The 20,007-nt window shown below is 35.0% G+C and overlaps 1 protein-coding gene across 1 annotated transcript; it reads left to right on the plus strand.

Moving 5' to 3' along the window:
* The first annotated feature begins 8,798 nt into the window (after positions 1-8,798).
* On the plus strand, positions 8,799-10,274 carry LOC129788646 (secretion-regulating guanine nucleotide exchange factor-like). Its single transcript, XM_055824874.1, has 3 exons — positions 8,799-8,905; positions 8,982-9,910; positions 9,963-10,274. The coding sequence occupies exons 1-3, from the start codon at positions 8,870-8,872 to the stop codon at positions 10,042-10,044; spliced, it is 1,047 nt and encodes a 348-aa protein (XP_055680849.1). The 5' UTR covers positions 8,799-8,869; the 3' UTR covers positions 10,045-10,274.
* The last annotated feature ends 9,733 nt before the right edge of the window (positions 10,275-20,007 follow it).

Genomic DNA, 20,007 nt, shown 5'->3' on the forward strand with positions numbered 1-20,007 from the left:
ACAATAATGATACACGTTCCAAGTTTGATGGTATCAGCGGTTATCCGAATCCATTGTATAGCTCTTGGGGATGCTCCTATCCCCGATTTTACACCAAAATTGGGGCTGTGAGAAGTTAATTTGGTAATTGTCAGCAGTATTGACATGACGGCAAAATTTCAACCATTCCCCACCTGCCCTCAAACTAAACACGGTAGTCACCCTATTTTCGTGCGCCGATTAACTTTGTAATGATGTCACTCGAGGGAGCAATATAGGATGGTACTTCTTCTCTGTAAATTTACATACCTTCCAGTGCTTTTCGTTTTCCATTCAGTGTGCCCTACCATTTGGTTCTATAATCAGAACACATGTGAAGGCACTTTCAAATGCCAGGCAATAATGTCAATAGGCAATTTTAGCATAGCTTCCACCCTCAACTACTTCCTCTATAAATTATTATTATTATTTTTATTACTATGGCACCAATTAGAATAGAATAGAATTTAATTTTTCTACTGATTCTAGGCACTAATTAAAATTAAATCCACCACTTTAAGTTACATAATTTGTTCAATCTCCTCTTAAATTCATTGTCATCATATTCAGTGATGTGTGAATAAATAATTCACGCGATATAACACACGATTATGATTAATATACAGTCGCGCCGTGAAAATTATTCTCATATTTGCATGCATAATATTCTAATAATGCTTTTCATTTTATCATTTTGTATTCAGCTTTAAGTATTGAAACCATTAATAATAATCGACATTTTGCAATTAATTTCAATTATTAGGCGCTGAAATAATTCAAATTAGGTTCATTTGAAATTGTGAATTGAGTGCCAATGAGTTTATTATTTCTTTTTTTTTTAAATGAACAATCAATGCTTTTGTGGTGGGGTGTTAAAGGGGAAAAGGGTCAAGAATATTAAATTAAATTCATATTTTGAATTATGTATAGTTGAATTCTCTTTATTTCAATAAACGAAACTTTCGTTATGAAAGCTCTAATTTTTGAAAAACTTGGAGACTATTCGTATTGTTTGTAATCTTGGCGCTCAGCTCATACGTTCCTTACAAATAGAGAAAGAAAACAGCCAAAGTTTTGAACTTTAAAACTTTCCTCTTGCCATACTAAAGGGATGATATATAGACTCTGTTCCTGTTGCCAGCTTAAATTTGGAGTTCTTTTCTCTTCTTTAACCACAACGATGGTGAGCGGTGTAACCTCGTTATTATTCATATGTGCGTACCAAAGAAAAAAAGTCATGAGATATTTTCTGAACGCAAAAATAACTCAACACGATGTTGAGGGAAATTTCTTTGCGGGTTGAGAAGTGAGAAAATCGTGAGAAAAACTTTTCCTTTATACACTCCAATGAATAATATAAAAATCAAACAAATCTCATGAGTGAGATTATTGTTTTGCAAAAGAACGTGATGGCAAAAATACTGCATGGTACTGTCGGGTGGTTTTGTGTGAGAGCATGAGGGGAATGCTTGGGATGCTGGATGCGTGATGGTTGCGTAGGAGAAGAAAAAAATTTTAAGAATTTAATAATTCTTTACAACTTACACGGAGAAAGAGCCGTGACAAAAATACTTACAGGGAAAAAATTCTTGGAAAAACTTGTCTCTCTTTAAAATGAGAATTAAATGTCTCTTATTGAAATTTCTTTCTCATAAACAGGCTTGATATGCTGCAAAAGCTTCAACTTTTACATATTTTCATGTAATACTGTTAATAAAAAAATACTCCGAAAGCAAAAGAATTATTTTACCATATTTTCGAGAAAATTTCTTTTTCGTTTGAGAATGATTTTGCTATGTGGAAAATTTTTCGTATGACTCTTGAATTTTGTATGAATTTCAATTTTTTCCTGGCACACACCAACATACCGGCAATGTTGGGAGAAAAATTAAAAGAAGAAAATTTATAGAAAACAAAGAAAATTCTCACTTAAGTACTATGTTTTGTATATTATGAGGAAAATTGGTGGGATGTTAGCTTGACTTGCGTTGGCAGATGATGTGAGCCAAAGATGTGAGCTTAATACTTTTGGGAGATGGAAGAAAAGCTCCTGTCAGTAAATTTCCATCATCCACAGTATATTACTAATTCACATGCAATTTGTTCTATTTAGGTATCTTTTCTTTTACTTGTTTTTCCCTTCCTGTATTACTTTTGAATTCGAATCCACCGTTGTTTTTTTCCCCGGAAAATTCTAACACTTTACATTTTCTTTGTGTAAAAAAAAAAAAGTTTCCAGACTATAAAATTCAGGCAATGTTCTTAGCAGCAGATTTCGCCTTTGCCAAACCCCGACAAATCATATGGTTTTCTTTTGCTCTGACATAAATTCAGGCTGAAAACAGCATGTTGCTGAGAGGCTGGAGTTATAATATGGGGAGCTTTTCCATTATTTCTCAAGAGTCTGCGACATGGAGATTCTCAACCAGCTAAAATTCACAATGACGGGGTAGAAGGCAAAAAAAAAAACTTTGAGGATGGAAAACATGGAATTATGCAAATTGTCATGGGAATTAGGGGAGGGTGAGTGTGTTCATTTTAATAAAATACTCACTCCGGAGGCGTTTAATGAAAATAAATTGGGGAAATTGAAAAAGTTCTTCCCAACATGACCCCTACATCAAACAGCTCGATGACTTTCGGGTGAAAAGTTTTATGTGATCCTCTGAGTGATAACACGATGTTATATGCTTGTAGCTTTTCTGATATATGCCTATGTAAAGAGAGAAAATTGAAAGACATTTTCCGGCAGAGGTTACATGTTGAAGAAACTTTTACACGCCGTTGTATGTTAATAAAAAAATACTTTTCTATACACAGATGGTATGAAAATTGTTATTTTATTCGTGAGTTTTTCGTGAGAAAAAGAGTTTATTCATTTCTATATGGATTACATGAATAAAATTTTCTTTTATTTTTTGTGTTAGCTAAAGTCAACTATATGTGTTTTGACCAAGATAATAATCTGCAATTTTTCCTTCTATATGTTATTGCTTTGATTATCTTAAATATTCATTTTCGTTTGCAAAGATTGGATAAGAAAAAATTATTGAATTCATTTTTTTATGCTTTATTATGCTTTTTATGGTGAAATTGTGATGGGAAAATTTTATCTGAATATACAGAAATTCATTCCACGAATTTACACAAATTTACTCGAATTTATGCGAATTTATGCTTCATTATTAGGCCAATAGGACCAATACTTTTCTATAACGAGAATTCTAAAAAAAAAAGCTTTATTTGCTTTATTTATTTACTCCATGCGAGGAATTTCCTTAACAAATATTGGAATTTCCTCTGTTTGTGAAAAATTTATCTATGCAAATAATACAGTGCTTGTCGCATTATTCTTCCCCCACCCCCCTTCCCCATAGAACATTGCATAGAAGCACGTGGGAGCAGATTGTGTGGAAAGCAATGCCAAGTTCAGACGGCAAAAATCAATACGATATACTCCAGAATCAAGCAAATTCTGTTGGGTACTGAAAGGATAAACTTTTTCCCACAGATCACAAATGACAGAAAAAAAACTTTATGTGGCTTGCATTTCGTTATGTTGACGCAAAGTGAAATTAATATCATTGTCGTGGGCGGAAAGGTCTCACAGGAGGTTTTTTTTGAGAGGTTTATAGCATATTAGAACATTTCATTCTTCCTGACAAACTGAAGGATTTGTCGGAGATTTATTTGTGAAAAAAACCATCCCAATTTCTTCTGGAGATATTATTGTGAAGGAATTTTATTTAGTTTGAGTTTTTTTTTGTTTCTCAAAGTACTGATTGAATGGAGATTGGAAGGATTGCGGCTTATGGGGTCTAATTTATCTCACAAAATAATCCTTTTTCTTCAACACATACCTTCTATAGAGAGATTAATTGGCAAAGGTATAAGCTTCGTGCTAGAAGATACTCTTTAGGAGAATGTTTAACTCATTTATCTTTTCTCTGGGTTCTCTCTGAATTGGTGGATAATTTGAAGATGTTATCATGTTTCCTTGTCATGAAGGTGGATATCAGTGTCTCAGGAGAACCTAATCAATACCTCACCACTCTGTGGGAAACATGCTGAAGGGGAATTTCGTTCATTCATAGTACTTTTCTTGCCAATAAATTCCACATAAAATTTTGTGAAAATCCTTTAATTATTTTTATTAATATTTCCTGAATTATTTTAAACTAATTAGTAGCATAAATTGAAGCATTTATTTAAGCTCCTTTTGGTATGTCAAGAGAGGTAATGTAATGAGAAGTTAAATGAAACTTTTAACTATTTCAATAGAATTTGCGTTTGATCGGAAGACATTTGAAAAGCTTTCAAAGTTTCAAAGTGAGCTTTTGCAATTGAGAAAATTTGCAGCTATTTACATGGCAGTTATTTCTGACCTGCAAAAGGGGAAGCTTTTGAAGTGAAGGAAATAAACTTTATAAAGGTGAACTTTCTCCTTTTCCCAACACTACACTACATTTACCTCCGATTACTGGGAGGCGAGTGGGGGGTTTGGGGTAATTATGATTTTGTGAATATACTCATGTTTGTGCCAGAGTTAATTTACTCACTCTCTGTTGAAACACCTGGCTATGTGTATTTGCAACAAATTTTCCACCCTTCTTGTGGAGTTTGATCAACATAAGATGAGACAGTCGCCTGCAGGAGCTTTTCTCTCTCCTGGCGCAGAACAATGTAACAGAAGGCAGCACGAGGGGTGGGAAGGGTGATATGGTAATTTCCGAACAGTCCTCAAGACTGCGGAAGTGATTATGAAAATTGAATAAAGCTCAACGGAGCTTTGCGATTAAATATCGCTGTGCTGCGGAGAAAAACGTGCGCTCGTCATTTCCTCCCTCTCCCACCCCTGGTTTTAGGGAAAATTTATCCATCTAATTGGCTCAGGTGGAAGTGTTAATTGAAGGAGTGAAGGTTTTCCTGCCAATTTCCCCCTGAATCCCTCTATTAAAGATACTTTGAAAAAAAGCTCTCTATACAATATTGTGTCTCAAAATGTTCCAACAAAGCTTCAAAGCTGACAAAATGCAATTTCCTCATCCGAAATCTCGTGAATTCACGTGTATTTGTAACAAAAAGATTTATTTTCATTGGACGAAGAAAAGTGCATCAAAGTCTCTTGGAAAATATCAGAGCTTTGTGAGCAATAGCAGAGAAATTTTCAATTGAATTTTCAACTTGATTCACTTATTGTTGTAACCATGCGATAAGAATGAAAATCATGTTTTATCCCCCTTGTATATAGCAAAAGAGACTCCCGTAATAAATATTGCAAAATAAGTAATATAGTTTTTTTTATTGTGTCTGTATGATATAAAATAAATTCAACGCTACAGACGCTTGAGAAGTTTATTAGAAATTGAGACGTATAAAGCAATTTTTCCATCATAGACTTGATCAGAGGAGACTTTTTATCGTATTTTACTCAAAAGGAATGTTCCTTATATCCATTTCCATATCAAAGAGAGGGATAATGCTCACTCAAGATGATTGGGTGACGAAAAGAACAGAAGCTGATTCTGAGAAATTCAACATATATATTTTCATCATGAAAATCTTACGCATTAAGGGGTCGAATGAGAATATCGGAGGGGAAGGAGGAAAGCTCATCTATTTTATAGCAAAGAAAATTTTCAATTGGTTCGTTCATTCAGAGAGCTAAGTTCTTTTCTGCGAAATCCGTGTGGGACGCTGAAGATTATAATTTTCAAATTAATATGAGAATAAAAGATTAAAGGTTTGTAAATTTGAGAAAATTAATCAATGTCTATAAATAAATTTAATTAATTTACCCAATCAACCTCTTGAAGATACAAAGGTAAATAATTTTGGTATAAGTAATCTCCCTTTAACATTTTACAACATGAACTTAATTCTATTTATTTCATTCCACCTCCAGACAATTTATACCAACCAGAGTATCTTTTAAAGGGTATTTATAGGGTATGTAGGGGTTTAATTTAATTTCATTTAATGCAATCAAATATCGATTTATTCTTCATTAAAATTGTAGGTATTTCTATTTGAAATGAAACTAATTAAAATATTGTTAAACTTATCCGTGTATTGTTTACAAAGCTAAATACATACTGATTTATAGGGTAATTGTGGCTAATATGGGGCGTTTTTTTTCTAAAAAAAAATAATTTTCTGTTTTAGGGGAGGGCGGGGCTAATAAAGTCACTTAAGGGTTTGGAAAAAGCTTAAAATATCATATTTCCTAGCTAGATAGAACAAAATGATCTGAGAAAGACCCGGAAAATATCCCCATCCGGTAATTTGTGATAAAAAAAACTTTCTAGCTTAGGATTAGTACTTATATATTAACGCAATTTTTGTCCCCAAACCAGGTCAATATACTGCCTGTAAGAGAAAAAGAAATTGACGGAATCCAAAAATAGACAAAAATTGTAAGTTTAGAAAAGAAAATAATTTAATTGATTGTATTACAAAAATGAAAATAAAATCTCCTCCAAAAGGACCACAGAAGAAGGCGAGGTAAATCGCCGAAAGCTCTGGTAAAAATTGTGTTTCTCTCGGATTGCCACGCACCCTTGACGCCCCCGGAGAGAGCATCCCAGCTCCCATCAAAAAAGTCAGCATAAATCACGTCAAGAAAAAACCATCAAGATCTGAGAAAGAGTTATAGAGCAGTAAATTTCCTAAAGAAATGAGATATACATTTCGCTTTATCTATTTGGGAAATATGATATTTTGAGCTTTTTATAAACCCTTAAGTGACTTTTTTAACCCCGCTCTCCCCTATATAATTTTTATTTATAGAAGAATTAATGAAAAGTAGAAATAATTTATTAGTTTTTGTTGTATAAATAGTTTTTAATCAATTTAAGTCTCTTTTAACATTCAAATCATTTCCTAACCTTACTTTTTTTTTATTTATTTTGATACCTTTAATTTTCCTGTGTGAAGATTTTTCTCTGATAAATAACGTTTATCGCCTTTTAAATCAATAGAAAATAAAGAAAGAAAATCAGAACTTGACGTTAGTAATGGCATAAAAGAAAGTTCCTCATATTGGCCACAGTTACCCAATATTGCAATAAAAATGTTTAATCAAGGGTTTTTCAATAAATATGATAATTGACCATAATTGACTAATTTAAAGGGTATGGCAAAGTTAATTACTCCACACAATATATAATATTACATAACATGTATGAATAATGTAATTTTCATATCATTTTGTAAATAAATAAATCCATAGCATGTAAGTTATGTATGTAATGTAAATCTCCCTATTGAAAAGCAATTTGGGGTAATTTATTTAATTACATTATTTGATAAACAAACAAAAAAAAAGATTTGGAAAATTGCTATCAGTGCATTTTCCACCACCCATCTCAATTACAAAATACATAACCCCGCGGGGGCCATCCTGGAGTGAGCCAGAGAGGCAATAAAAGTGTGTGCAAAGTGCGGTAAGATGAGGAAGTAAGTGCAGAAAAAATTCACATAAAACTTGTTTCCTTTTTCCTCCTCATTTGAACCTACTTTCACCCCCAGAATGGAGGTGTTGGTGCAGAAATTAAAGTGCAATTATGCAAATGTAAGAAGCTCCCACGCCCCTTCATGATGGTATCAGATTAAATTCCCATTGCACCCCAAAGGGGTTCACGAAACTTCCATTTTCCTCGTATTCATGTTTATGAATCCCAGATGAGAGTACACAACGGCAAAACTTTAAATTTCAGTGGCAAAGGAAGTTTTCTCATTTTCCTGCTCAAATGCAATTTTATCCACACTGAAAGCAGTGCGAGAAAATTCGTCATTGTTCTAAGTATTGTATATGTAGTTAATTTGTAAGGAAACCCCAAGAAACTAAAGCACTTGAGATAGTTCTTTTGGAGTTCTCTACTTATTCTTGAAATTAAAGGATTTTTTTCTTAACAGCATTAAAATACATAGTTTCCTTTTTATATTAATTGAATTATTAATTCGTTCCTTTCTTTTTAAAACTTTATGACTCTTTATTTAAATTTTTCTTGTACCTTTTCCCCTTTCTCTCTATTTTCGGTATCTCAGAGGCGATGAAAAGCTCAGCATTTCCACGTACAATGCGAATAAAAAAATGAAGAATTTCGTGAACTTGGAAAAATTCATTTTCGCGTCTGTTCAGCTACACCGTTGGTTCGATTGCGTTGAAATTCGGTAAAGAGTCTCCTGATACAAGGCGATTTTCACCAACGGTACTCATTTTTCCCCGAGAGCCCCCCTTCAGGTAGCCCCCATATAAAATTCATGCTTTTTAGACTACTTTTTGAATTTGGCGCCATTTTTGCTACTATTTGCTCAAAAGAAAATGAGATGGATGCATTTTACCGCTATCCGTCTCCCTCACACTTTCAGTTTTTCACAGTTTTCTCGCGTTTTCCGCCGAGTATTCCGGGGAAATTGTGTTTTTTGTGACCAGGAAGCGACGCTGCGTCGATTGGCATCAAAAATTCCAAAAGTTCGCGAAAATCCATTTCCGGGAAACGCGAGTCGTGTAAAATCCCCAACCGTCAAAATTTCGAATGTTTAAATCCAACCGTCAAAATTTCCGCGGACCCCAATTTCCGCACGGAGGAGCTTCCCGAGGGTCCCGCAGCACCCAGAAGTGCTCCAGGAATCCTAAAAATGCATTTTATGCTCAAAAATTTAGAAGAAAACAAGAAAATCACGAATTTTGTTGAAATGCAAAAAAAGTTCGTTAAGTTCAAATGAGCGCAACACTGAAACTTTGTTGAATAAGTTGCGTGAAACATTGCAAAGCTGTCAGGTTTGTTTACATTTTTTGTGTAAACATGAAAAATAAGCTCTGTGAAAATTAGTGATTTTCCCACAAATGGCAAATAAATCTGAACTTTTCCTATTTTCATGGGTAAGATGGAAGTCTTATTTATCTTTTTTCATTAATATTTGAGAAATTTAATTTGTTTTTCTCGCCAAAATTCAAGGGAGCAAATTCCCATGGGCAATTGGCGATTGGTGTTGAGAGTGAACAGGAAGTTACACCACAGAGGGTGGATTTGTCGTTTCTTGAGGCAAAACCCGCGCAGATTGTGGGTGGAGGAGGACACACGTTGATTTTGGACGCCAATGGGCAGGTGTATGCGTGTGGATGGAACTCCAGAGGGCAATTGGGCGTGGGTGATGAGAAGAATCGCTGTACGTTCACCAAATTACCCCAGGATGCATTTCAGGAGAAGAAAATCAAGAGCTTGGCTTGCGGATGGGACACATCAGCTGCTGTTACCATTGATGGGGAACTCTTTATGTGGGGTTCAAATCAATTCAAGCAATTTGGCAATCAAGAAATTCCCCATTCAAACGTACCAGTGTTGATTTCCCTACCGGAAAAAGTTTCCACAATTGCCTTTAGTCTTCGTCATGTTTGCATTTTAACCGTAGATGGAACGTTGTACCTATCTGGGAAATCAAGGTTTATTGGAAAGACTGAAATGGGGGGATTTATGAAGATTACAGAGGATAAAATCGCAAAAATTGCCACCGGACAACACCACGTGATTTATTTAACCACATCAAGAGAGATCTATTCTCGTGGAGACAATAAATTTAATCAACTTTCGGATGAATCACTGACCAAATTCTCCTCGGAAATTGCTGAATTGAAATCCGGATGGACTCACAGTGGATTCCTCACTAATTCCGAGGAGGTTTTCCTCTGGGGAAGAAATTCCTACGGACAACTTGGGCAGGAGTGTGAAAAATCAATTGCCACCCCGACGAAATTGGAACTTCCGGATAAAGTCCGGGAATTGCATCTTGGATCAGAGCACGGGCTCTGTGTTACAAAATCCGGGGAGGTCTTCACGTGGGGTTGGAATGAGCATGGAAATTGTGGAAATGGCACCACAGACAATGTGTAGGTCTCCTTAAGATTCTTTTTTATTCTTATTAAAAAATATTATTTTTAGGTACAAACCAGAGAAGGTTGAGCTTCCTGGAAGATGTTCCTTGGCGGGAGTTGGAGCTGGATTCTGTTTTTGTTTTTTATGAAGAAAAATCAAAATAAAATTAAAAATTATTGTGAGACAAATAAATGGACTGGTAAGCTGACTGAGCTTACAGGAAGCTGTAAAAATCATTGCTAAAAAAATTAACTAAAAATTAATTAATTATTTTTGAGAAAATATTTGTATTTAAATTTATTGTTGATGTGAATTAAATAAAAATCTATCCTCCATAGCCACTGAGGATGACACGCAGAGTGTCGAAAGCTCTGGCAATTCGAATGTTTTAATTGCTCATTCACAAATCGACGCTCACCGGAAGGAGAATTTCAAAAAATCCCAATTTGCAATCTAAACAACACGTCGGCCTACCACAATAATAAAATAATTAACAACAAATAATTGACAATCTAAAAAGCTGAAGATCGTTAAACAAATACTCATTGAAGTTGAAGAAAAAACTTCTTCGGTTGTTAAAAATTAAAGCTGATAAATCTTCAAAAGGTTCTCCAGAAGTTTTAAAAATTAAGAAAAAATATCAATAAGGTCATCTAGCACAGGAAAGTTAAGTTTTGGGCTTACACAAATTCGTAGACGGCTAAATTTTGCACCATTCGATAGCAAAAATTAAAAGAAATCTTGTTTCTTTGGACGAAAACTGCGCTTATGTGGTTGCTTTTTCCATAAAATGCTATTTAATATTTTCCATACAATTTCTCGTAATTTTCTAGAGAAGCCATTGAATGAACAGGTGGCGCCGCGAGTAGTTCAACTATGAAATTCAATTTGATATTTTTGAACCTCAAAATAAATGTTTTTGTTTTCATTTTTGTGTTCGCATCTATACAGTACGTTCGGAATACATGAGTTTTTTGTGGTGGTGCCCCACGCTTTGGGCAAGCATGTGACCTTGATCGTGTTGTGAAATTGTTATTGCCACATCGGGACGCTTCATTGATTTCCTTTAAATATTAAAAGAAATATCCGTCGGTGCATATATCTTGTATTCAATCAGCCCAACTGGATGCTGGATATTAGTGTTTTCAGCCACAAATCCGTCAGATTCTCTCGTAAATCCGTTCCGACCGTCAAAAGCCACGCGAGGTGCGCCGGCATTTATTTTGAAAAACATTTATTTTGAGGTTCAAAAATATCAAATTGAATTTCATAGTTGAACTACTCGCGGCGCCACCTGTTCATTCAGTGGCTTCTATAGAAAATTACAAGAAATTGTATGGAAAATATTAAATCGCATTTTGTGGAAAAAGCAACCACATAAGCCCAGTTTTCGTCCAAAGAAACAAGATTTCTTTTAATTTTTGCTATCGAATGGTGCAAAATTTAGCCGTCTACGAATTTGTGTAAGATTTTCCGCCATTTTTGGCTTATTTTCCTGGCCTAATCTTTGAAAGCCCCCAAAAACAGCAGAAAAATCATTTTTTTAATGAAATCCTTATACTTCAGGGTATAACCATGTTAAGAAACCGAGTATAGAGAAAACTAAATTTTTTTCTGCAATAATTTTTGTAAAATAAATCATAAAAAAATAAATAAAAATCAGGAGTTTTATTTAATTTTAATCCACATGATCCATAATGCTTTGAATTAAGTAAATTGCACAAAATAATTTATTTCAAATCCAAATCATCGTCTTTTGAGTCCTCTATGTCCTTTGGGTTCTTTGCAACATCCTCCTCAACTTTAAGCACATCAATTTCATTCTTTTCCCCACTTGTGGTTCTTCTGGCCATCGTACAATTGCGACAATTGCACCTTGTTTGGGAGGGATTTGGTGCTTTAAGAGGTACAAAGGGGCTAATAATTTTCCCCCCGTGATAACCTGCAGTCCTTGCGGTGATCCATTGATAGGAATTTCGTGGAAATCTCGGTGGGAAAGGCGGAATAACCGGATACAGGACAGGCATAGGCTTGTAGAGAATCGGCATAAGGATTTGTCGTGTGTTGAGAAGGATCACATTTGATGGTGGTACAGGATGAGGAAGATTTTTCCACATGTGATTTCCGCTAAATTTCAAAGCAACTTCCGGCTTTTCATCTGATTTTGATGGGGTGGCACGAGGGGAAAATACAGGTGAAGTCCTCCCATAAAATATATCTTCATCCTCAGCTTCCAATTTGCCAAAGAGTGCAAAATTCTCAGCCGCTTTGGCAAATGCAAAATGATCTATTTTCCCAAGAGATAATCCAATTTTAGGGGATAAGCAAAAGTTGACCAATTTCAAGTAATTCCCCGATGCCGCTGGAAATTCTCTTTTCTCTGAGCTTTTGGAGCTTTTTGCTGAATCCTCCAGAGAAATCATACTGGAATACTTGGCAAAACCATCAGACTCTTGCAGTCCACAAGTAAGGAGGTAGTACAGGTCATTGAATCCTTCATCAATGAGCTTTCTATTCGTTTCAAAGTCCATAAGTTTGGAAGTTTCCTCTTCGTTAAGTCCTAAGCTTTTGCAAGCTATTCTGAAGGGAATTTTCTTGATTTCTCTGCTCAATTCTGATTCCATCGCAGTTTTTCTGTTTTTTTTTTCACGAAATACTTTTTTTTATGTTGAGGCTTCCTTGATTTATAAAAGTATGCTTTACATTTTTTAAGGGTTTATTTTAAAGCTTTTAAAATTTAGTTTTTAAGAAAATTATTTGAATGGGACAACAATGGACAATGCAGAAAGTTTCTATCCGTAAGAGAATTTTCTTTATTTGAAGAAGCTGGAAAGAAAATCTAGAATCTTTAATTATGATTTTTTTGATCAGCTTATCGTGAATTTAATTTCAATGAAAATTTTTGAAATAAATTTTTTTTAGGAAGTTTTTACAAAATGTATAAAATATATTAAATATTGTTTCTTAGCAAAGAATCAATCATTCCCAAAGTTAAAAAAAAAGAATTTCAACGAGTTTTCAAGTCTGACCAAATAGCATAAATGGCTTATTTTGAAACATAAAAAAATTAATAAAATTTTAGCTTCAAAATGACATTTTTTAGAAAGATTAAAATTTTTATTTTTGTACTAATCAATTGCCCTAATCCATGCCCAAGAAATTCTTTGAATTATTTAGAAAGTTTTCTTGTTAAAAAAAATATATTTTTGGTCTGTTTTCTTATTACTTTCCCTGCATTAAATTGTCAATAATAACTTACAAACTATTGTCATCTTATTTATATTGTTATTAATGACCCATATTGTTTGAAATTCCGGCAAAATGTCTTTTAGTGATCTTTCTTAGCCTTTTGAGAAATGCACAACACTGGAAAATGTTAGGACTAAATCCAAACTCCAAATGCAAATACATTATTACCATGAAAATAAAATAAATAATATAAAATTCTAAAGACAAACATTTCCAGCTCCTATGTTGCATACAAATGTTGCTATTAATTGTTATTAAAAATGTCACAAATGGTACAAGACATTATTAATCAATGGAACATACGAGGAATTTCAATAATAGTTTACTATGAATTGATTATTTTATTCTTTTCTACTACCTATATGCCCAAAAGTCTCGGCGAGTCTTTTGCTCTAGATTTATTGTGAAGCAAGAATTCTTTTTTTTTTCTTCTTCGTTCCTTTGCCGTCTTTCCAAATGCTTTTGACTTGCATGAATTAGTTTGTCTTATATATTTTCCAATGCTTCACTCTCAGACCGCAATGTCACGAAATTATTTAATGATCTTTTGTTATAAATAAATCGTGTACTTTACCCGTATATACTATATTGTTATTCTCTTCTCCTTTTTGCGACTTTTGGTGCAGCAACAGGGTGAGGATGCCGCATCACGGTGATTTGTGGGCTAAAATCACAGACGGAAGTGATCGTGCACAGCCTCGTAGGTAACATACAATGTGTAGTGGTTGATTGGGAGAAAAAGGTGCACACCCTGTGGGAGGCACACTTGTTTATGTGGAATCGAGTGAAGAATTGGAACAATTTCTTGTTAAACTACGAGAAATCAATTGCAATTGCCGCAGCGACAATGTTGAATGTTCCACATAAAATAACAAATTGCAGAATATTTTCCCCCTCAACTAACTCCTTCCCCCCGCCCAATTGCGAGGGAGAAATAAACAAAAACCCATCCGCGAGAATTCCGCGATTCATTTCGCAAGAAAGCATGGTGAGGGCTCTTCTTTTTTTTTTCATTCTCCTTCGTCATCCCGCCATGACATCTTCAATTCCTAGAGCTGTTGATCAATTTGAGAATCACATTGGGAGTTCTCGAATTTTTCGCGATCAACCCGTGTAATACTTCTCAATCTCGTTATCCCATTGACGGTTCGTGGGAAATGATTGATTACTCAAGAGGCCTCTCTGAGTGAGGTATTTCGATACTCATCGCGACTCACTATTCATTCTAGATGCGGTACAAGTGCGTGGAGGAAATTCGTATATACAACATCCGATTCCTATCTCCTACAGAGGGGGTTCTGCACTGTAATTTATTTTTCCGCCAAATAAATTTCAGTGAATTTTTCAAGTTTTTAATTCTTCAGTAAATTTTATTTAATTAATATTTTAGAAAAAAAATCAAATGATTTTACTTTGTAGGAATACTTGGAAATTATTTACCTAATTCTTGAAATTTTAACCCTTTGAGGACTGAGATTTTTAAACTTTAAACTTTGACTTCAATTTTCTTTCAAAAAGAAAATGATTTTCGAAGTTTTCTTTTTACAAGTTTAAGTTATTTGAATTCCTATATGTGGCGCCATGAATAGGGGGGTGCCATAAGGGGCTCTGGTCAACTCCTCTAGTAACCTCAACCCTCGTCCTCAAACTAATCTACGAAGCACTTTACACGCACAGCCATCCCCGCACAAGGCTGAACTCCGACTAATTCTCTCTACATTCATCAGCACTCTTTGCCATTTTCTCTCTTCTAATTACTCTCTCAGTGCTCTCCTACATTCTCTTGTGGATTCTCTTATTCTCTCGCCTAGTTAAAGGTTTGTAACCTAGAGGCAGAAGCCGTTGCCGAAGGGTGGGCAGCCGTTACAGTTACCGCCAATCTAAGGGTACTCACTTTATGAGCAGGTTAATATTCGCTGGATAGTCGGGCGCTACATATACGTAGAAGTAGGAATTATCACGATATATTCTATTCTATGACGATTTAAAAAATCCTCCAGGGTTAATGGGCGAACTACAATTTACAAGAACAAAATGAAAATTAAAAGAACGAAATAAAAAAAAAGCTTAAAAAAGTTTTATAAAAGTGCCATTTTATTCAGTAAGAATTAAGCGATATATTTAACAACCTCCAGAATATTCTGATTATTCACAAATATTCAGAAAAATTCTCAAATATTTGCCGCAAAAAAAACATTTCTTAAATTATAGAAGGAAATTACTTTCTTAAAGCTTTATCTTTAAATTTAAGAAATCAAAAAAAATCTTATTTAATTTTAAGCAAAAAAATAAATAAACTCTTAAAAAGAACATTTATTCCTTGGAATAAATACCCCCTAATTAGTTCATCTCAACGTGCTTCTTCTTCTAATTTCATATCCTCTCTTTGGTATTCAATTTATTCCAATCCAACTTCTGAGTGAGCGAAAGGCGAAATTGATGCTGCCCACAAAACAAAAGAAAATTCTATTTGCTGATCTTAATTTTATCAACCATTTCTCATACGATCGCCATGTGCACCTATGAGAAATATTAATCACACACCGTGGAGATTTTTTTTTGTTTTGCTTCCATCTACTTTAAGTTTGTGTTTTTGATTCTAATATAGCGGTGAAGTACATGAAGATTACCGCGTGGTGGAGAGTTTGATGGCGAGAAAGATTTCCATTGGACGGCTTGGGCGAGGAATTGATTAATGAAAATGGCAAGTGAAAGAACAAATAGATCGTCATGATGTTGTTCTTTTCCTCACACCTTCCACCATGTTCCGTCGTAATATGAAATTTCAATGAAGATTAATTGTTTCAAACAATTACCTCTACAAATTATTCGCATTTGGGATTTTTCTTTGCTTCTTCTCTTCATAAGTTGGGAAGGGGAAATTGATGAAAAACCTTATTGAATTTCCATCGTCGTCAATTGGTGTGCGCGTGATTGCCATATAATTCGTGAGATGGCTGTGAGTGACAATTTGAGATCAAAGTGTGATTTTTCCAGTCGCAAAACATGCAACATATTACAAGATATGACACAGAGGTGGATGGGAGAAAGAAACACACCTTCGTTTTGATTGAAATCAGCCGTGAAAGAATGGTGATTTGCGCGGCAGAGGTTCATTTTGCTAAAAAGAGGTCAATTCCTCCGTGGCGACAGTGAATCACACACATTCAAACCATTCAATGTGCAATTTGATCGCACCCGATGCCCTCGCCCCCGCCCAGTACCGTGACCACCCTCATTTCACCTTAGAACGCGCGCGCCATACACTTCTAATTGCCCCACGCTTAATTAAACTCAATAGTTAATAAATCTGACGGTGAGCCCATTGTTTGATGTATAAAGAAAAGAAAATTTCCCATTCAACGACACTCTTCTTTGCAGAGCTCTAGCCAAAGAAATAAAATAATAATCAGCATTGTGCCTTATTGACATTGCCAGGCCTCAATTAAGTACTCTTGGGAGCTACATATATACATAATATTGGGAGGAATTAACCATTAACTTTGGAATGAATTGATATTTGGCGCGTCACACCGTCAAAAACCAACCTCTCATCAGAACAGTCAACCTGAACAGAAATAATGAGCAATAATAAAATGTATATCAACCTTCTTGATTTGTGTCTTTCAATGGTTAGTCAAGTAGCAAAAGATGATTAAGCTCGCGCTCTGCTAGAGGTTAGCTATATGCAATTCACATACTATGGGGGATAAAATAAAAATTCTTTTAAAGCTTTTTTTCACTTTATCAATTTTAACGTCGGCTACACAAAACAAAATTTTTTATGCATTTATTTTTTTATAATTAATTGATAGTTTTAAAACTTAAAAAAAATGCTTCCTGTCCTTATTAGTTATTTATAAAAATAAAAGATCAATTGGAATAATTTTTGTGGACAGTTTTTATGGCAAAATCGGGGATAGATTGAAAAGTTTAAAAAAAATTAACTTTCAAATATTCTCCACAAATTCATTATGAGAGGAAGGTGGGGGTGATAAGTCGAATGTTTTTTTTTTCCTTTCTATGAGTAATTAATTTTTAATTGCACTAAACAATAGCAGAAAAGCTCAACGGTTCTTGCACTTTTATATTTTTCATTTTTATTAAAAAATATATATTGAAAAGATCATTAAATAGGAAGAAAATATTTGAATCAATTTAACTACAAATACTCAAATTTTTCTCATCAATAAATCACACCTTTCTCTAAAAATATTTAAAAAAAAATACGTTAAGATTCATTTTATTTATTCCATAAGGCTTTACCTTTACCTCGCATAATTTCCTCTACATATGGTCGCTTTGACGTATGAAGAATTAAAATCGGATGTCGTTTAAAATGGAAGGTAAAAAAAAAACATTTCCAGGGGAGAAGCTACCTAAAGAACAGGCACGAGAGATTTTTCTTCAAGTGAATCATACTCAGAAATTTATTTTTTGAGGAGAATCAACAATCAAAGGAAGGAGCGGCTCCACCGGCCGCGACCACAGTCATCATCAACTTCCACAAAAATCATATTGTCTTGAGCTTGTGGGGCATAAAGTTTTTCCTCTTCTTAAGGTTTTATGTTAGGTTACCTTCTTGCCGCATCTCCGCGGGACAATCTTATAAAAATATTGGAGCGAGGTGCGGAAAAGGGTTGGGGCTGCTGAAGTGCATCAGAATTATGCGTCAGCTCTTTTTGTTGTTGTTGATGAATTAATAGAGAGTTAGTGAAGCTTGGTGTGTGCCTTCCAACAATTAGTTAGACTTGCTCCGCCAAGCCCCTTTACAGAGATTGGATGATTTAGCGTTGGTGGCTTGTGGTGCACCCGCGATCGACGCCGTCAAGTGAACTCAATGTGTGAAATTGGAGTCAGGAAATTACGATTGTGCCAGCTCAACCATTGAAATTAGTCCATTGTTTTAATCAGTAATATACTTCTCCTCTTCTCTCTCTCTCTCTTGTATATGGAGGGTTTTCTGCAAAAGGAAAATTTCACCATTTGGGCTCGTGAGATTAGAGTGTTGTTATATATGAAAGTTGGGATGCATGGGGGCGGAAGAAGAGCGCCGCGCATGGTCTGCTTTTGGGGCAAAGAAAAATGTCGTCAATTGGCACTCTCTGGTAGAGGCCACGAGAGCCTCACTTTTTTGTCCCCATCGCGCTGAGATTTATCAGGAATCGTGGCACGAAACTGGCGAATTCATAAATTGCCAATTATGACTAGCAATGGGATCGTATCGGAACTTTTGTTCCTCCACTATGTGGACCTCTTACCGCGGCACTGTGGGATTGTGTTGCGGTGCAATTTTCTTTTACGATAGCCCTTCATCCGATCCCAAATAGTCCAGGTGGGTTAGCTACTAATTAGAATGATTTTTTTAAAGGAAATTGTAACAATGTTTAATTATCTTCCTTTGAATATCCTTTTAAGAATCTTATTTATTGTCATTTATTGTGAAAAATTGTGAAGTTTTAGAGAAATTTTATGTGAATAAGAAAGCTTCAAAATTAGTAACTCTAGTGATCTTTTTTGGATTTTTTTAGTGACTCAAAAGACAATTAGAGACTTTACGGAATTATTTGTTTAGGGAATAAAATTTGAAATCTAAATCATGAAAATTTTGTACAACAAAAAGGGTCAGAATTCAAGGCAATAAATTAATCGAAACATCGCTAGACAGCATAAAAATGATTTCTTCTCATTCACCGTAAAATTTTCCACAACATTTCCTCAATAAAAATTAAAAAAAAATTTTTTTAAGGAAATTCTCAGCTTATTTCTGCATTTAAAAATAAATCAAATAAACTTCCCATTTTCGTACAAATCCGTGTAAAGCTCTTGCTCTTGCTCTTTGGGATCTTTATGGTCTATGCAACTCACCGGGATGTATCTGATACAGTGGTGAAGTGCAAAAATGCGTTATTGTTTCCATTTTGCACCACCTACAAGGAGACTGTATTTATACATTCTCCCTCTCTCTCTGGACCATAATCTCACCTGGGAGACTCTACACGGGCGTACGATGATGCTGTATGGAGGAGGAAAGGTGTACACACCATGCAGCATTTTCAGCTTCTGCACCCAAAGTGAAGACTTTGCCGTATACGATATCGAATCCGGAATTCAATTTGTTCTTGGGTGCATTTTAGTTTTATTTATTGCCATATAGAGGTATTTTTACCTTCAGCATTTAATGCATTTTTGATCTCACCCACACTCTGGTGTGTGCATTACCTGGGTGGTGAAGAAAGGTGCTGGCTGCTGCTGATTCTAAGGTCATATTACATTCAAAATCACTTGTTTGGCTTTACTTACAAATTGACTTTCACATGGGGTACATTTTTTTGTATATATGTAGCTACATATGTATGTAGGTTCGATATATAGGTACAAATTGATTGGAACATGGTAAAAATATTCTGTGTGGAATTCAAGCGATATTAATAGTGGTGATCAATGAGGAGTGACAGCGGCAGAAAGCTGACTCGGTTGTCATCACATGTGGAACACCCAAAGGGTGGCCATATAGCCAGTGTCTCGTGGCAGAGTGGAGAGAGCTCGCAACTGGAGTCATGTGCGGTAATCTTCAAAAGCTGCAATATTCTACTTCGATTGATATGAGTCTATTTATCATAAATGCTAAATAGTCGCTGTACAGAGTGAACATGGTCAACCGCAAGAAGAGTGGTGTGGAATCCACTCTTGTGGGTTGATTTGCTGCACCGCGTATCTCTCCCATGTTTAGGTACACTGTGTGTGCGAGGACTATAGGCTAAAAGTAAACTAAAACTTCCACTCTTTGCCTATTAATTTCCATTCTACACACCATACTCCTCACGGACACCAAACTCTCCGGTGCAAAAGCAACAAAATC

This window comes from Lutzomyia longipalpis, chromosome 2 (assembly GCF_024334085.1).
Source record: "Lutzomyia longipalpis isolate SR_M1_2022 chromosome 2, ASM2433408v1".
NCBI lineage: Eukaryota > Metazoa > Arthropoda > Insecta > Diptera > Psychodidae > Lutzomyia > Lutzomyia longipalpis.